At 29.7% G+C, this 17,969-nt stretch overlaps 3 protein-coding genes across 11 annotated transcripts in view; 2 read left to right on the top strand and 1 right to left on the bottom strand.

Moving 5' to 3' along the window:
• The window catches only part of LOC122538325 (protein virilizer), a 33,435-nt gene extending 25,798 nt beyond the window's left edge, over positions 1–7,637 (top strand). Inside the window, exon 6 of the mRNA XM_043672296.1 lies at positions 7,600–7,637. The gene's annotated coding sequence lies outside the window, so the exon portion shown is untranslated. The remainder of the gene's footprint in view (positions 1–7,599) is intronic.
• LOC122538322 lies at positions 67–11,861 on the bottom strand. Of its 5 annotated transcripts, XM_043672286.1 has the most exons (18): positions 11,801–11,861; positions 11,403–11,677; positions 9,756–11,326; positions 7,545–8,811; positions 7,227–7,247; positions 6,902–7,126; positions 6,543–6,729; positions 6,128–6,391; positions 5,698–6,053; positions 5,174–5,429; positions 4,682–4,735; positions 4,099–4,404; positions 3,642–4,028; positions 3,315–3,576; positions 3,021–3,233; positions 2,804–2,938; positions 2,553–2,659; positions 67–2,467 (listed from the first exon to the last, which is right to left on the bottom strand). In XM_043672286.1, the coding sequence occupies exons 2-18, from the start codon at positions 11,663–11,665 to the stop codon at positions 2,216–2,218; spliced, it is 6,126 nt and encodes a 2,041-aa protein (XP_043528221.1). In that variant the 5' UTR covers positions 11,666–11,677; positions 11,801–11,861; the 3' UTR covers positions 67–2,215. The 5 variants fall into 5 exon arrangements, with proteins under 5 accessions (XP_043528221.1, XP_043528225.1, XP_043528222.1 ...); XM_043672290.1 differs by lacking the exon at positions 11,801–11,861 and having other exon boundaries at positions 9,858–11,326; XM_043672287.1 differs by lacking the exon at positions 11,801–11,861 and having other exon boundaries at positions 5,174–5,396.
• A 2,405-nt stretch (positions 11,862–14,266) lies between these two features.
• On the top strand, positions 14,267–17,414 carry LOC122538329 (YTH domain-containing protein 1). Of its 5 annotated transcripts, none has more exons than XM_043672302.1 (6): positions 14,269–15,253; positions 15,389–15,878; positions 16,024–16,240; positions 16,321–16,525; positions 16,613–16,889; positions 16,957–17,414. In XM_043672302.1, exons 2-6 carry the CDS (start codon positions 15,535–15,537, stop codon positions 17,285–17,287), a joined length of 1,374 nt encoding a protein of 457 aa, XP_043528237.1. In that variant the 5' UTR covers positions 14,269–15,253; positions 15,389–15,534; the 3' UTR covers positions 17,288–17,414. The 5 variants fall into 5 exon arrangements, with proteins under 5 accessions (XP_043528241.1, XP_043528237.1, XP_043528236.1 ...); XM_043672301.1 differs by having other exon boundaries at positions 14,269–14,693; XM_043672303.1 differs by having other exon boundaries at positions 14,269–14,594.
• The last annotated feature ends 555 nt before the right edge of the window (positions 17,415–17,969 follow it).

Here is a 17,969-nt window from a genome sequence, read left to right on the forward strand (position 1 = left end):
ATATTACAAATATTAAATATATTTTCAATACTTTATTTATCAGGTAAAAAGAACAAACTACGAATGTATAGTATGAATTATTTTTAATTAAAATGTTTAGGAGTATTTGTTGACAATACTTTTCATAGACATTATTAAAAAGCTGCCATGTATGCATTCTCTGTGTCTTTATCCATGGAACTATCATTTCCTCTCTTGTGAGCAATACTTTAAAATCATTGAAAATGTATGAAAACACTCAGATATTATGTAGTTTTATAGAGGAATATAAGTTTTGGTTCTATAATTACTTTTGGACAAATGGCATTATATCATCATATCTAAGCCATTGTTCGAAAATCAACTATAAAAACTTATTGTAAATCAGTCAGTTTTTATAAAACATCTGCTCCTACGAAATCACAATAGTTATTTAAAAACGAATTGCAGGACGCTTTTTCATGAAAATTTTTAATTCATTGAACACACTTATATCTCAAAACATATTAATGGTTACCCTGAGACGCAAGAATGTCATATTGTGTTGATATTTTTGATGAGTTCCCACAGTTCGTTGTACATAACGACAAAAGTAACAATAAGTGCTTTTGAAATATTGTGATACATTATTAGAAAATGGAGGACCTTCGATAAACGTTTAAGTTAGGAAATTAAGAACTATCTTCTATAAAGATATTATGACACTACAGTTATGCCTCTTGCACGCCTTACATCATAATCATTTTTTGTAGATTACAGTATTAGTGATCGTTCATTGCATATGTACAATATATGTATCAATGTTAAATACTTTGTTTAATTGTTCTATGTAAAAGAAATTATTTTTTTTTCGAGAGAAAAACATTGTACATTGAGAATGGTATAAAGGTAGAACAAAGTACTTAACACTGTACAAAAATTAATGTTATTATAAATAAGTATGCGTACAATAAAGTACGTTTGTCTATACTGTACTCAAGTGAGTCCCATAATTATTTGAATAAACATTTATAATGAACTTTCGTTAGGATACAAATTTAAGTATTAACATATATTAATATGTAATGTATCCATACAACATTCATACATACAGGGACGTCACCTAAAATATGAGAGCTTCTATGATTTTTTTTCATTTATATACGTTATATAATAAAGATAAAATTATAAAGTATCGTATATATGGAATGTTTGAAGTATATAAAACGCTAAACAAATTCATTACATAATTTAAAAATTACCATCGCCTTACATCGTCAATAAAATAGACGTTGTGCGGATTTCTAGTACATAATTCGCAGATTAAATATAATAATACAAATGTCGTTAATTTTTAAAGGAAGAAAAATTTTAATACAAATATGTATATGATAGCATGATAAAAATTGTTTAATACTTTTGACTCTGATTTAAAAAAGCAATAACTTTCTAATTATATAAACTGAGCAAATTTAGTCGCAATAAATATAGATAAATGAAATTATTTTATAATTCGATCATTGGAATTTAACACATTAATACATGCTATATTGATAATTACAAATTCGTTGATATTTCATGATATACATATAATAAAGGACAGTCACTTTTCTTCTAACAATAGTACATTCTAAGGCTCTATTTTACTAGCATTTATATTATTCATTATGAAAAGTTGTTGCATAGTTGATAATAAAAATAAATACAGAAATATTAATAACATGAAACTTTTGCTTTTCTACAAAAGTATACTTACAATTGTAAAAAAAAAATATTAGTTAATCAAAGTTTTATTACAATTTACCTAAATGGCTTGAATTTTATACATACATATCACATGCATACATCTGGCATAGTAGACATGCTTTTACATTCATACACATTCTCTTCCTCAAATTGTATTCATTATTATTATTATAAATAGTAACTAGCAAATACTACAAGAACAATATGAATGTGAAGCAACAAGAATAGAAAAATCATAAATAAATGCAAAAATTTAAAGTTAAAAAATTTATAAGTATAAATAATCAAATTTTAAAATGTCGGATAGTGAGATATCCGATTAAGAACATTTAAGAATATTAGTAAACTGTGTAATAACTGTTTATATATATCAGAGAATTAAATACAGACGGAAGAAGTAAAAATTACAAACATCACTGGAATATCGTACACAAAATTTGAGTATGTCACGAATTTTTTGTGCAGTTATTGCATTTTATAGAGGACATAAGTACATTAATGTACGCACAAACTATTTTTTTCGTGCAGCTTTTTCCGCTTTTCGTCGCATACGTTCTATTTCCTTCCTCTCTTTGCGTTCTCGATCTGCCTGTGCTCTAAGTTCTTTTAATTTACGTTTCAAATGGGATTTCTCATCTCCACAAATACCAAAAGCTTTCAGGTCACGAGACTCAAGTCGTAAAAGATTTCCACCATTAATTCCAGTGTCCAAAAAGCGTGATGCATAACGTTCCAAACCAATCCCTGACAACCACTGACAAACCTAATAGCATTTTTCAAGTACAAATACAATATTTTATAATAAATCTATATAGTAAACATATTTCTTTAAATAAATATATACTTACTTGTTCTTTGGACCAATCGGTGACTGGTGCATTCTGCCAGAAGTGGGATTTCTTGTCACCTAAACCAAAGTCGCTTGGATGAGGAGGCAACCAAACTTCACTCGTATCTAGATCCATAATATTGTTTACACACGGAACGGGTCAAATTATAACAAACAAAATGTGTGAAAAAAGTAAATTTAAAAAAAATAAAAGAAGGGATAAAAATCAATCATTCACTGCTTGCATTGTTCTGCGAATATTAAAAATACCTGTTTTAGACGGACTAGGATCAACAGCAGGTGGGCTCACTGATCCACCAGAAGATAGACTAGAAGGTGAACTACCTGGATGATGCCAAGGTGTGGAACCAACTAAATTTGATGAAGGAATAGTGGCCTTTTTTACTGTACAAATAAATAACTCATTATAAAAAAAAGAAATTACTTTCTATAACATACATATTAGATATGTTATAAGATATATTACCTCTTTGATTAGCTTCATTTACAGCTTGTCGTATTTCTTCCACTAAATGATGAGTAACTAAAGTTGGATCGCTAGAATGTGGATTATTTAAGTCACTAAAATCCCCAGAACTTTCTCTTGACGAAGACATATCATTTCCACCAAGTCGTCTTTCTCTTTCCGCTAAAACTTGTTTTAACTGCTCCGCAAATGATGCTGGTGGTCCAGTTAAATCTACAAAGAATCGATAAAAATTTTATATAAAATTTTATATAGTTTTATAAATATTACATATAAAGAATAACAGAAAAATACTTTTTTGAGATTGTGGCCAACTTTGTTCCGTCATAGCTCTAACTTGTGAACTAATAGTACTATGTTGTCGAATTGTTGTCGGATGTGTAGGTTCCATATGTTTGCTTTTCAATGAACTAATTGAAGAACTGCTGGAATAGGAACTCAAATTTGATTGTTTTGATGTTAAATCATTTGGCGATCTGCTGCTTGTGTCTTGAGAAAGTAATTTAGAAGATGAATCTTCATCAGTATTGTCACCTGATTCATCTAAACCATAATCCTATAATATAAAATTAAAATAAATTATCGATTTTCTGAATTTAGTAACATTGATTATGTACGTACAGAACTGCTGTTGCTAAGGCCACCAGAACGTTTAGGAAGTTGTCGATTTGCAAGACCCCCTCTACTGGCAAGTTCAGCTTTACTTTTTCCAGCAGAATTATCAAGAAGCCGATGAGCAGGTACTGCTCGATCTAATTCTTCTTTGACTGGCAACGGAAGCGGTAACTTTCTTTCGACCGTCGCTGTTTTATCACCATCATCAGGACTACTCAGGTCTGATGTTTCAGTATCAGAAAGCTGACAATTAGTAGACGAGGGGGGAGGGGGTAATTGACGACGCGATAATTGTGGCGTAACAATTCTAGCTGTAGTTCCATCATAAGGCAATCTTACTGGTAACCCGAACCTTCTTTGTGTTTCTGTTAATTCTACCTCCAATGTAATTACCTATAATTGTTTATAATTAATTTTTTATTTTAGACTGTTTTTATTTTTTTAATGATAATTGATAACATACCCTATCTTTCAAACTTTTAACAAGAGCATTATATTCCGTATCTTTCTCTTGTAGTAACTGTTGATAAAACTCGTCTCTAGCAGCAATATCTGTACGTAATTCACGAGCTGCTCTCCTGGCTCGAGCATATTTTTGTTGTAAAGCAGCATTTTGTGCTGTTGCTTGAGAAAGCATTTCCCGTGCCGCTACTAGATCCTGTCTAGCAGTACCCAAAGCTCTTTCAGATTCATGTAGCCGTAAACCAGATTCACGCAATTTTGCTGCATACTCCTCGCTACCAGCTCCACTGTTTTCTAAGTCTACAAGCTACAAATAAAAAATTTTGAATCAAGTTTATTATAAACAACATATACAAAACACATATATATCTAAGATATAGGTTAACATATCTTCAACGAACCATTTTATATTCCTTTATGTTATTTATAATAGCAAATTAGAACATGAAAACTGTATGAAATGATAAAAATCTAAGGGAAATATGCACTAAGCTGCACACAAATTCATAAATATAAGCACGTGATATACAAGCAAAATGCATCAACACAAAAATAAAATAAAATTCTTTATCTTATGCTATTACCTTAGCTTTGAGTTTTTCCACCTCTCCATCTGCTAATGCTAGTTTATACTGACTCTGCAAGCAGTGAACAACGAACACAGTGCATAAGCAACACCAAAATATATTCACGCTAAGATCTATGAGGAAGTGCTTATGGTGTATATAAGATAGCAATATAAAAAATATATATACATATATATGAATTTATATGTCGCATAGTATACAATAATGTTTTATATGAAATTAATAAAAATAAACACAAAATTTTTGTGCAATAATAAAATAATACAAAATATATTTTAGTATAAAATCATGAAATTTCTAATTTAAACTATCTTTCATAAGCAATGAGACCATAGTATATATTTCTCATTAACTACATGTATGTACTTATGAGAGAAATACTTATAGATGAAAGCTATTATAACTAAATTATTACACATACATAAAATTATGCAAATTACATATATTTTATACTGCATACTTTTTTTCTTATTAACAAAAGAATAATACCTCTTGTAAAAGCAGTCTTAAACTGTCAACATCGTTTTGTGTTGTAGCAGATGTATGCGGTGGCATTGATGAACTAATAATAGGAGATCTACTTCGACCAGAAGTAGATAAATAATTTTCTATAGGACTTTGAGGAGGTTCCCCTTCCGAACATGATGACATAGCTGGAGAACCTGGTATTCCTCCCATTCCTCCGACAGAAATATCTTCACCACCTCGTTGACTATCAGGTGAAGCATCCGAAAAATTAAGTTTTCTGTAGAAATATGCTTATTTTAAAATTTCTTAAATAATTTTATTAAAACGAAAAAAATTAATTTGAAATTTAATTAATTTGAAAAAAAAAATTGATTTCCCTCAGCGCTTCAAGAGGCTTCGAGCCATCATTGAAGTGGCCGTGAATTTTCGTCATAGATATTAGCGAGCAAGGATAAACCATCATTGGGAAATCTTTTTTAAAAAATACATATGAATTTATTGACTCTATATATGAAAATGTATAAATTTATTGAATTGATTAATACCTAGCAGAGTTAGCTTGTTGTTCTCTTTCTTTATCTGCTTGAAGGCTTTGTCGAATTAACATAGCTACTTCCGAATTTGGATCACGTTCTCGACCAATTACAAAACGTACGAGACCTGAAGTATTACGAAGAACACTAGCTGCATATGCTTGTGTCACACCAACTAGAGATTTTCCGTCTACTTCAACGATTTGATCGTTTACTTGTATCCTGCCTTCTCGTGCAGCTGCGCCTTTTTCTGTGATTGTTTTGACAAATATACCTAATTTTTCTAGTCCTGCATCTGCCCCGACACCCATTCCAATAATGCTTAAACCAAGACCTTCTGGACCTTTCATAAGTTCCACTGGAAATACCTAATAAATTTTTTTATTTATATTACATAATAAAATGTGTATCATTCTTTAATATTGATTTTAAATGGAATTACCTCCATTTTTTCAACTCGTTTCTCAAGTTCATATTCTGCACTGGCAGCAACGGGATCCACATCTTCGTTTCGTCGATCATACTCATTTACTGAATGTGTTGAATAAACTCTCATTGGTCTTGTATCAAATGAAACTTTAGACATTTTTTTAACGGGTACATTTGTTGGATAATCATCTTTCTCGTCATCCGATTCTGGTATTCCTGCAACTTCCATCCAAAAATGACCATCCTCAAAATAATGTACACCATTTTCCACAAGTACCTAAATAAACATTATAATTTTTTAATTATGCTTTATTCTCAAAATGTATTTAACCCGGGATTACTCACGTGAGGGTCTAGTCGCCGGGATGTACCTGCGCTAGACCCCCAGGTGGGTAATCCAGGGTTAATAAACATATTTAAGATCTTACAACTTTGCCGGGCGTCGGTGGAACGTATTCATCTTGATGTTCTGTTTCTGTATCATCGTTGATTTCATAAGTATCATTCAAGCTATTAACGGATCCAAGTAAACCACTTTCACTACCTGTTACAGAACCAACTTGACTCTCCGTCAATGAGTCTATTGTTAAATCGCTACGTGATCTATGGGACAAACTAAAAAGTGTGTATAAAACTTTAGTATTTTTTAATGAAAAAGTATTACAAGATTATGATACATCATGTCACTGCATGTGCTATTAATAAAAGTAACTAAAATCAATAGATAGCATTAGCTGCAAAATAGTTTTATAGAACATAAAAAACATAAAAGACCAAACTGATTCACCTATAATCATTAGTGGTGCTATTAATAAGACTGGTATCAGGAGCAGACAAGACATCAGAAAGCCAATCTGGTGTGTTATCTTGATCATCCCTTTCTCTCTCTTTGTCCATTTCTCTATTTTTATCAATAGAATTTTCTTCACTTACAACTTCAGCATGTGTAGTTGGTGATAATAATCTTGCTATTTCTTGAGCTTCTTCATCCGACAATAAAGCTGATCCTTGTCTAATTGATTATTCATATGATTCACGATGCTTTTTTTTTTACAATTTAATATCATGATCAATGAACTAAACATTTAACCAGACAGTAACAATTAACTCACCTTATCTTTTTCTCTAAGATGCTGTGTTTTGTCCCAGTACATTACAAGTTTGTTTGAAGTCACATTTAAATAAACATGAACAGAAAAAAATATTAGAATTCAAAGTAAAAAAATAAAAGTTATTAAGCTGTTTGCAAGTTGCTATAAAATTATTTGCTATGTAACTAGAATTATCATACTGATAAAATACAGAAATGTGTTTAAAAGAAATTTATATTGAAATTTTAGTGCATCATATAATTTTAAATACACTCATTATTATATACAATTCCTTCTGTAATTATAAGAACTTATATCTATTATGATCAAGTAACTTACCGAGAACTTAACAGGTTTTCTGCTTCATCAGCTGTCATAGTATCTGGTGTTACAGAAATTTGATTTGTAATAGCTTTAGAAAGATTTTCTGTAACAATTTTAGAATCATTTTGTTCCATGACATTTTTCATCTCCATTGCTGGTACATGTTCCAGATTTGTAATAGTTTTAGTATCACTGGAATCACTATCATCATGAACACTTTCAGATACAATATGTTCATTTAGTTGTTTCTTTTCTATATGTTGCTGAGTTACAATAGCAGGTGATATATTTTGAGATACATTAATTTGTTGAACAGTAGTTGTAGAAGTATTTTCTTGCAATCTCAACTTTGCTAGTTCGACTTTTTGTTTTTCTTGTTCCCACGTTGTTTGTGGTTGATTTAATTCCTCTATACTTTTATTTAGAATATTGCTTATTGTTTGAGAACTAGATTTAGATGATGATACTGCATCTCCTGCTAATGTTATGAATTCCTTTTTATTATTTGTTTTTGACATAAGTTTGGACGTATTTTCTGACTGTGCAGTATCACTTAATTCTATTTCTTTGTTAACCAATTTTTCTGATGAATTATCCATAGTGTGTATACTTGGAACCATTGAGCATTGATTTGTATTTAAAATGGCTTGATCTACTTTATTATCCACTTCGGCAAAACTTGAACGTTTTCCAGATACTTCTTCTTTATTTTTTGCTAATTTTTCTCGTACAGAGATTTTAATTTGATCATTTTTGGCATTAGATACTGTTTTCTGACATACTGTTTCAGGAAATGTATGCCTTTCATTGGCAATATTTGATTTTGACTTATTATCTAAGACTATATTTTGATTTCCTCCTGTAATTACTGAATTTATTCGTACATGTTCTTGATTATTATCTTGAGATATTTTGTTATGGCAAATTTTTGTTGAATCAGTTTTTATTAAAGTATTTTCTTCTATATTTATTTTTACTTGTGGCTTAACTTCATTGTTTTGGACAGAAATTTCTTGATTTTGTTGCATTTTTTTTACATATGGCGAAGGTATTGGTATATCTTTATGTTCTAGAGGTGGGTATTCTTGATCTGAACTAACAACGGATGGCGGCCGTTGTACCAAACCAGCAGCTTGAAGATCAACGCGCACATGAGATCGTCGAATGACTGTAGTAGTATCTGGTTCATTAAATTTTGAATTTTTTTCTAAAGTAGGCTTATCTTCTGTGAATGCTGCAGGTTTTTCTTGTTCTTCATGTTGCAGATCATAACTGTTACGGCCTTAAATATAAAAATTTCATATCGTTATATATAATAAAAAATATATATATACTAAGTACATACATATATGTACATCATTAATTTTGAACAAAAATACCTCGGCAATCAATGCAAAGTAGTCGTAAACACATGGTACTTGGTATTTCTTTATATACAAAATAATAAACAATTTATAGGATTGAAAAATCACATGCACAATAAAAACATTAGAACCAATTTTTTTTTTTAAATTACAACCATAATTTTAAATTTTTCATAGTACATATAATGTTTGATAAAAATGTATTACTTATGAAAGATACACACATATTTTATCAAAGAATTTAGGAAATTATTTCAGAAAAGTAATTCTTTTAATAACAAATTGAAATTACTATTATTAAAAATTGTTTCAAAAAAATCTTTTTAAAAACACATTTCAGAAAATTTATGACATTATTCAAAAGATAAGATAATTTATGTATCATTTATGTACATCTTATACAAAGTCACTTTACATAAAACAGGTATCACAAGAATAAAGCAAATTTTCAATTAAACACTGGTAAATAAATTATTAAAATTTGTAAAGTACTTCTCTGAAATAAATGGTATGAAGTAAAGCCAGACAGAAGCAGAACAGAATACAGATTTCTATAAATAATACTGTTGAACCAGTAGGAGGAACTAAGATGAAGAAGAGAAGGGAAAGGGAAAGGAAAAGAGTTTCCTCCTATACTGGTAACTTTTTAGTATTTGGCACATAGCCACAATAAAACGGCAAAATTCAGATTTATTCAGATTCAGAGATAATTGTAACTAATAAAATATATAAAGTTCACTTATTAAGAGATAAATTTAAATTAAATTTGTCTGTTTGTACGTACGTATTAAATGTATTTACTATTATATATTGTTATATGAATATGAATCATGTTATTGGAAAGTATTCACATATACTATACCCGCTTGAAATTTTTCTGACATTTCCTTATCTGCCTTTTCTTCTTTACTATCCTTGGAAGGGGAGCTAGGGGAGCTCATACTAGAAGATGCACTATCCGTACCTCCAGAAGGTGGTCTCAATTCCGGATCTGGAGATTTTGATGACTCAATTTTCTTTTCTTCTATTAAACTATCTTTTTTTCTCACAGTATTTATACATGGTCTGGCCCAGTCTGGCCGTGGATCAGGTCTTATAACTTCATTTTTAGTTTCTGTGTCTTCCTTGGTAGATTTTAAATCTGCTTTTTTTAAAATTTCATCGTTTTTAGCTAACCATTCATTTCTCCATTCAGAAGTTTTAGGTGGCGAACGTATAACATTTGAAGGATAATTTAAATATTCAGGAGCATCAAGTAAGTCATTATCTCTTCTAATTTTACTTTCCACTGATACACTAATATTTTCTATTGACATACTTCGTGTTGGACTAGACATATCAGAATTTCTTTCATAGGAGGAAATATGTGATTTTGTTTGTGAATAGATATCAATACTTGAACTTGCAAGAGTATTTTTAAGAGGCAAACCACAACTTTCGGAACTGTTAGTATTTTTTGAATGATGCATTGAAGTATTTTTCGATATATCTGCATTACGTGAATGCATTTTAGCTGCAGTATTTTTCTGTACTACAGCATATTCTGGGATGAACGCATCTTGTGACTTTTCTACTGAAGGAGTGATTACATTTTTTGAAATTTCTCGTTGTTCTTGGTTTCTTTGGAAATGTTTATTTTGCACATTTGTGTTTTTTTGTACAACTGCATATTCAGGTATAGTTGGTGAAGTATCAAAATATTTATTTATAGTAGCATATTCTGGACTACTAGGAATATCTGGTGGAGATACTGCCGCAATACTAGCTGGTCTCTCTTTCTTTGCATTTGAAGTAGAAGAATTTCTTGTTGGTGGTAATGGTGGAGGAGGAGATATGGCTGATGACCTAGCAGAACAAAAACTTGCAGATCTTGTAGCTGGATTAGCAGAAATATCTGTTGATCTTTTTGTTTCATTATCAGTATTTGTAGCATTTTGCATATGTCCTACAGAAGCAGCTTCAACATTCACTTTACTTGCGCTCTGATTTAAAGAACTTTGAACCAAAGATCTATTTGGATCTGAATTATATCTACTTGGTCTTGTTTTTGAAAAATGACTAGTCCAATTTTTCTGTTTTTCAATTAATTCTTTTGAATTTAATCTTCTTTCAGGTTTTTCTGGTTTCTCTGGCCGATCATCTAAACGATTTTCTTTACCGTAATTTTTGTCAAATTTCCCAAATCCTACCCGTGATTTATGTTTATCTGGTACATTATCCAAACCGTGATTATGACCATTTTCAAAATGCCTTTCAGCATTTAACGCTGGTACACTTGCACTCCAATTGCTCAAATGATCTCTAGTTCCTGGAGGTGATGGTGATCTAGGACGTGGTGATCGAGCTGGAGATGTACAACCTGATCCGGAATTTGCAGAGCTAGAACGTGATCTCAAACCATGTAAATTACTAGGTTTTGTAATCCTGTCCACCCTACATAGAAAATGTATTTTGAAAATTATTTAATAACATATTATATATTTTATCTACATTTATTTTCTATACTTACGGTTTATTTGGTTTATTTTCCTCTCCAAGTTTTTCAAAAAGTGCACGTGCATTATTAAAACGAGCTACATGACTCTCAGTTCTAACAACTGTAACTTGTGTTGGAGATTCTTTTAAAGGCACAGCTGGTTCCTTGAAACCATCTGACAGAATGTTATTTGTCCTATGGCTTAGATTATCCAATTGTGGTTTTGATTGGAAGATATTTGCAATGGCTGAAACTTTTGAGCCACCAACTCGTTTTTTTTCTTCCACCGTTGCCATGACTTATTTCCCCTAACAAAAAAATAAGAAAAAATATTGTGTAACATGTACAGCAATTATAAATTGCTTCAATAATTTAAATACAAGTTCCTAAAAAAATAATATAAAAAATAAAACATATTATGTCATCATTACCTGCACCTGTTGCGTATAAAAATGATGAATTTTAAAATATGATGTATTTCAGCCCATTGTCATTCATATATTTTTTATATTTATCATGTTTTTAATCATCTGAAAAAACATACTAATAGATGTAATATGAAAATAATTGATTGTATATAAATTAACCCAAATGTTATATTATAACATAAAGATATAAACATATACATTAGAATATAAACATATTATATCTATAAATAAAATTATTTTATATTTACAACTGAATTTTAATCATTTACAGTCAATGAATGTTTATATAGATCACTAATTTGTCTCAATATGCTTTTAACCTCAAAGTATATGTTTGAGCTAAAAAGCATATTTTTTTATAATATTAATGAAGCATTTTATTATACTGAATATTAGAGATATTTACTGTGATTGTCTGAAATGATCTAAGTTAAACTTAAATGGAAAGCATAACATAAAGAGGTGGGGTCTTGTCTGGGCTTCACCCTCCTCCTATTGCCATAGCACACCATGCTCCTGCAATCAATACTTGAATCCTTTCTCTGTAGTTGAAGTATGAAAAGTGGAAGCATGCACATGTTATATTCTTATATTATGTACAGTGCATATATTATGTGTACATCTTGGTAATAATAGGTTAAAGTTAAATGTAGCTTGAAATAAATAATAAGGCTACTGTAGCAAATTTTTTTTCATTTACATAATCTTTTTTTCATGATATTTTGTGTGTTACTCAAAATTATCCTGCTATTTTTCCAATATTTGTTTGATTAATGCATAAAGTAAATTTAATGAAAGGAAATTATTATCTAATTCTAACAAAGTAATCAAAAAATACATAATGTTATTAACTATTAATCAAAAGAATTTAATAGAAAATTATATGATAAACTTTATTTATTATCACTTACATCATCATATGGATTTATCATATCTAAATAATTATTTCAAATATACTAAACATGAAGAAAAATGATATGACACTTTATAATTAAGAGTGTTTGCTGATGCTATTAAAAATTATATTGATTATAGGATGATATATTGATAATATTTATTAGCATTAATATTAAGTGTTGCTTTCAATGAATTATGGCATTAAAAGCAAATCTACAATTTTTAATTCAATAAATAAATTTAAAAAATTTACATGCTAGTTTTTTATTATACAAGTTTTTGGTTGATCACATTGTATATACATAAATTAATTTTTAACATATAAATTAAAAATAATTTATTATAATTTGTTATACATAAATTAAAATATTTATTTCATATTATAAATTTTTCAACAATGATTATTACATGTTAGTTTTAAGCTTGAAAATAAGCATTGATAAACTTTAAATATTATTTAGAAGTTCTGACAATAATTCTGTATGTATAAAAATTAAAATGTTATAATGCGAATAATTCAGCATGAGTAATCAAATAATATTTACAAAAGTTCAAGTAAACGTACGTTATATTTCGCCATTATAAGCAGCTATCAGACCAATAAATTTGAGTCTTACAAAAAACTTACAATAGTAATAGTAATAATCATTGAAAAATTCTTTTCTTCATATATAATTTTTTAACTAACTTGCAATTCACGACAGAGTAATATACACGCGATCGAGCCAAATTACTTTTATAATAAAGTATGACAAATTGTTTATAGAAAGTAAAAACTAACCAGAGGTGTCACCATGTGCACGAGACCATTTTCCTTCGTGACATGTATTTTCAGTGTTTTTTATCTTCTCTTTTTTAGCAACACAACTTTTCTCTCACATGTACAAACACAACCGCAAAAATACTGTTTTATCAAATTCTGGGTAAATACGATAAGACTTAACTGTCGACTTTGTCAAGATTGCTTATATTCATGACAGACGCTTATTCTCACAAATTTTTTTATATTTTCATATATAATAATACTTGCACAATAATTTTAAATACATAAACCGGTGTCTTACTTTTAATTCTAGTTTTTAAATGACCACTACTTATTTCCGGGAATTAATTATGAATAATTTTACATCGCGAAACACTTTCACGGCCGGCTGTAATCTTCCCGTGTCAACAACCCGTGAAAAATGATCCAAGATGGTCGTCATTTCTTTTTAGAGATGGCGACCATGGGTGATACTAGGGATTTTAATTCTGAGAAATTTTACATATACACCAAAAAGAATATATATTTTATTCTCATTCTACATGTTTTTTACATTTAATATTCAAATACACCGTCATAACGCTAAGTAATAAATTTAAATGAATGATCTTCAATAGATCAGCAAGATGGAAATTTATAATGTATTTAGCCTATTTAAGAAATTTACATTATCGTCACTCGAAATTCTATTTTTTATATCCAAGAAAGATAACTTTTAATGGAAAACATACAAATTCGCAGAAAATTTAAAAAATAGAAATATTAGAAATATTAAAATTTGTTTCGGTTTGAATTTTCAACTACAATTTCCTTCTATCGATCGTAATGAACACGTCATATAATGGACGCCATGGTTTATGCGTGAGGAGATAATCAGTTACTATGTTTTCATGAAAAAGGGAACACAATCCCTTATGGAGATTTTCTGTGTATTTCGTGTAAAGAAATAATAGGAATAATTGTTAAACACATGATAATTATTGAGCATTCTTGCGTGAGGTGCGAAGTGTGTTAAGTGAAGAACGAGTGTGCACGTAAGTGTGTACGAGCTGCGTAAAAGGTTTATAACATCAAGGACTTATGTTTATAAAACATGAACTTTCTTAATAAAATCCATGATGAAAATGATGGTTTTGAGTATGTTCTGTGGTGCTGACATTGCTATTAAGAATAAGATTTACAACGAACTTTCCTAAGCATAGCCTTCGCGTTTCAAAGGCTATAGAGACCAAATGAGTATGATGTGTTATTATCTGAAATACAGAAAAACTCGAAGACTCCTCGCCTTCCCACATTAAATAGGCTAAAAAGCACATTCTAGCAAGACTATCTACTTATAATAAACTTTATAATAAACTTTCATATACAAAGTTTGAAAGAAATACTTGTGTTTTATAGAGCAACAAGAATTGTGTTACTACACTCTGTTAAATTAAAGAAAGAAAATCTCTGCAACATTTAAGAGCACATTTATTTTTAATTTATACATGGACTTACATGTTCGTGAATTATTAAAAAAAAGGAACTTTTCCTTTGCCGAACATTGTTTTTAGCAAAATAAAAACTTAGCAGTATTAGGCATAATTTATATCTACTTGAAGCAAGAAATCCTTGAGGTCTTGCAGCAATAGTAGATATACATTAAAAACTTCTATGAGACTTATAAATGTTTTAATTAAACTGCATAAGGACAATTTTAATATTAAACATTTTGACAAATGGACTTTTTACTACAGTGACTTTAAATCGGATTTCATGTGCAATCTTCTGAACTTTTCTTCTCATATACTAAAAATGTTACTACATTATTTCCTACCACATAATTATTATAAAACCTACAAGATCCATTCAAATATGATATTGTTCTTGGACAAGTATTATTGCATACTGGATCTCCATCTAGTAAGCCTTTTTTTATATTTGCGTTTCAGAAAAGATTTAAAGGCACCAGAACTGCATTGGCTCTCTCTTCACACAAGAAAACCCGAAAAATCCAGAAATACAAAGCCTGGATGACGGGACAAGTGACAACGTATTTTTGACCAATAGTGAAAGTGATCAAATAAAAAGTGAAAAAATGGACAATAATACAGACGGGGACAACTTAAATCTGAGCTGCGGGGAAAATGATATAGTGGATGAATTAAAAATTGCTGCAGATGAAACTTATGACACACGTAGTGAAGTTTCATCTAGCAGTTCAAATTCTGATTCTAGTCAACCAAGCATAAGCTCTGTTTCAACAAAATCTTCACGTGGAGATAATAAACGTAATCGGAAAAACAGAGGGAAACGTGCTAGATCCAGAGAGTCTAAATCTTCTAGCCCTGAAACAAAACGTGCAAGATCTAAGGAGAGCAAAGGAGTTACTAAGAGTTATGATTATGCGACAAAATTAAATTATTTGTTTAGAGATGCAAGGTTGGCTATTTTTTTAAGATACAAATATTTCTGCTTCTATATATACTTTTTTTTTCAACTAGTATTCATTGAAATTGTTTATAAATGTTTAGATAAGTAAAATAATATAAAAGCAAAGAACATGTCTCAAAGTTTTTTTTATCAGATTTTTCATTATCAAATCAAACAATGCTGAAAATGTCACACTATCAAAGGCTAAAGGGGTATGGAGTACATTACCACAAAATGAAGCCAATTTAAATCAAGCTTATAGAGAATCAAGGAATGTCTTGCTTGTGTTTTCTGTAAAAGAATCTGGAAAATTTGCTGGATTTGCAAGATTAAGTACAGAATCTAGAAGAGATGGTGCACCAATTTCTTGGGTTTGTATATTTAATTCAAGAAATATATTTTTAGAAATTGCCTCACATATTATTAGGAAGGAAGTTTATATAAATTTTAGGTATTACCACCTGGATTGTCTGCAAAAGCTTTGGGTGGTGTATTTAAAGTTGATTGGATTTGTAGAAAAGAATTACCATTTACAGCAACACTGCATTTATATAATCCATGGAATGATGGTAAACAAGTTAAAATTGGACGTGATGGACAAGAAATTGAACCAAGAGTTGCAGAAGAATTATGCAGATTATTTCCAGAAGATGAAGGTATATTAAAATATAAAATTTCTTTTTTTGCAAGGATGCAATTATTATAGTTTATAGTAGATAAATGTAAGTTGTAATAAATTTTAGGAATTGAAATGACCCCAATTTTGAGAAAATCTAAAGAAGCAGCAAAACATATTATGAAATCTCGTTCATATCGGGATAATAGACCTGTTAATAACAATCCTAGATTTTTACGCTCAAGAGGAGGTAGAGGACGTAGACTCTTTTTAACTTCACGATCTCGTTTAGCATCATTAGCTAGAGGATCTCATTTGGCTAGTAATGAACATAGAGGATCGAGAGACCATCATCATCACCGGTATGCTACTTGGTTTAATCGAAGTGACTCTCCTTACTCCAAGTATGTATGTGTTTTAACATATGTTGTAAATCTAATATATTATTTTTAATAATTATGAACTTTACAGAGGGTACGGTAGTACTGGATTAGGTGTAGCTGCTGCAGCTGAAGCATATGTTGCAGATTATATGCGTACTATGCAACATCAATTGCCTCCTTTACCTCCTTATGCTGCACCTCATCCATATGATTCTTTACCTCCGCCGCCGCCACCACCTAGATATTACGATGGATTACCATTACCACCTGATTACAGTGCTGCAGCGTCCGCTCTTGAAAAACGTAGTTACGAAAGGAGTGTAGATGAATTCTTGTGGAGAACAGCGAGTCGTCATAGCCGACACAGTGATCATCGATCCTCCCGTGATCATCACCATAGATATAGGGACCGTAGATAAGAAATTTTGAATATTATTTTTGTTCATTTATTCTTTTATTTCCTCATTCATGCACATATAATAAGGGTTTTCAAGGTATTGTGACATTTATAATCATGGCAATAGCAAGTGTTTAATCATCATGTAATTATTTGCATTAATAATTCAAAAAAAGTAAAGTTTTAATTATATACATAAATAATTTTTAACAAAATTAATGTTGAAAAGCAATTAAATGTTCTATTGAAATTGTAAAAATAACTTAATCTTTAGTTTTATACAATGATATATAATAAACAAATTGTAGAATTGATTCACAATTCGTTAGACTTTGTGTTATATTTGAATGTATTTTTTTATTAACACAATTCACTTATTCATTTAATCTTTTTATTATATTCAAATTAGATACTATTTTTATATATTTTTGTAATTTTTACACATGTTGGTATTTGAACTATTTTACAAATAATTATAAAATTATTGTGAATCAATTGAATTATGATAAATAATTGTTTTTGCATCTGATTCGCTAATTTCTATAATTGAATTTCGTAAAATAATTATACCGTCTTAATATAGACTACTGCCATCGATAAAGATTTACTTTTGCAACAATCCAAAATAATTGAAATGATTATAAATCGTAATATCAACCGTAACTTAAAATTTATAAAAATAATTATAGTTGCAAAAAAAAATT

Source organism: Frieseomelitta varia, unplaced genomic scaffold (assembly GCF_011392965.1).
Source record: "Frieseomelitta varia isolate USP_RPSP 00005682 unplaced genomic scaffold, Fvar_1.2 scaffold_984, whole genome shotgun sequence".
In the NCBI taxonomy this organism is placed as follows: domain Eukaryota; kingdom Metazoa; phylum Arthropoda; class Insecta; order Hymenoptera; family Apidae; genus Frieseomelitta; species Frieseomelitta varia.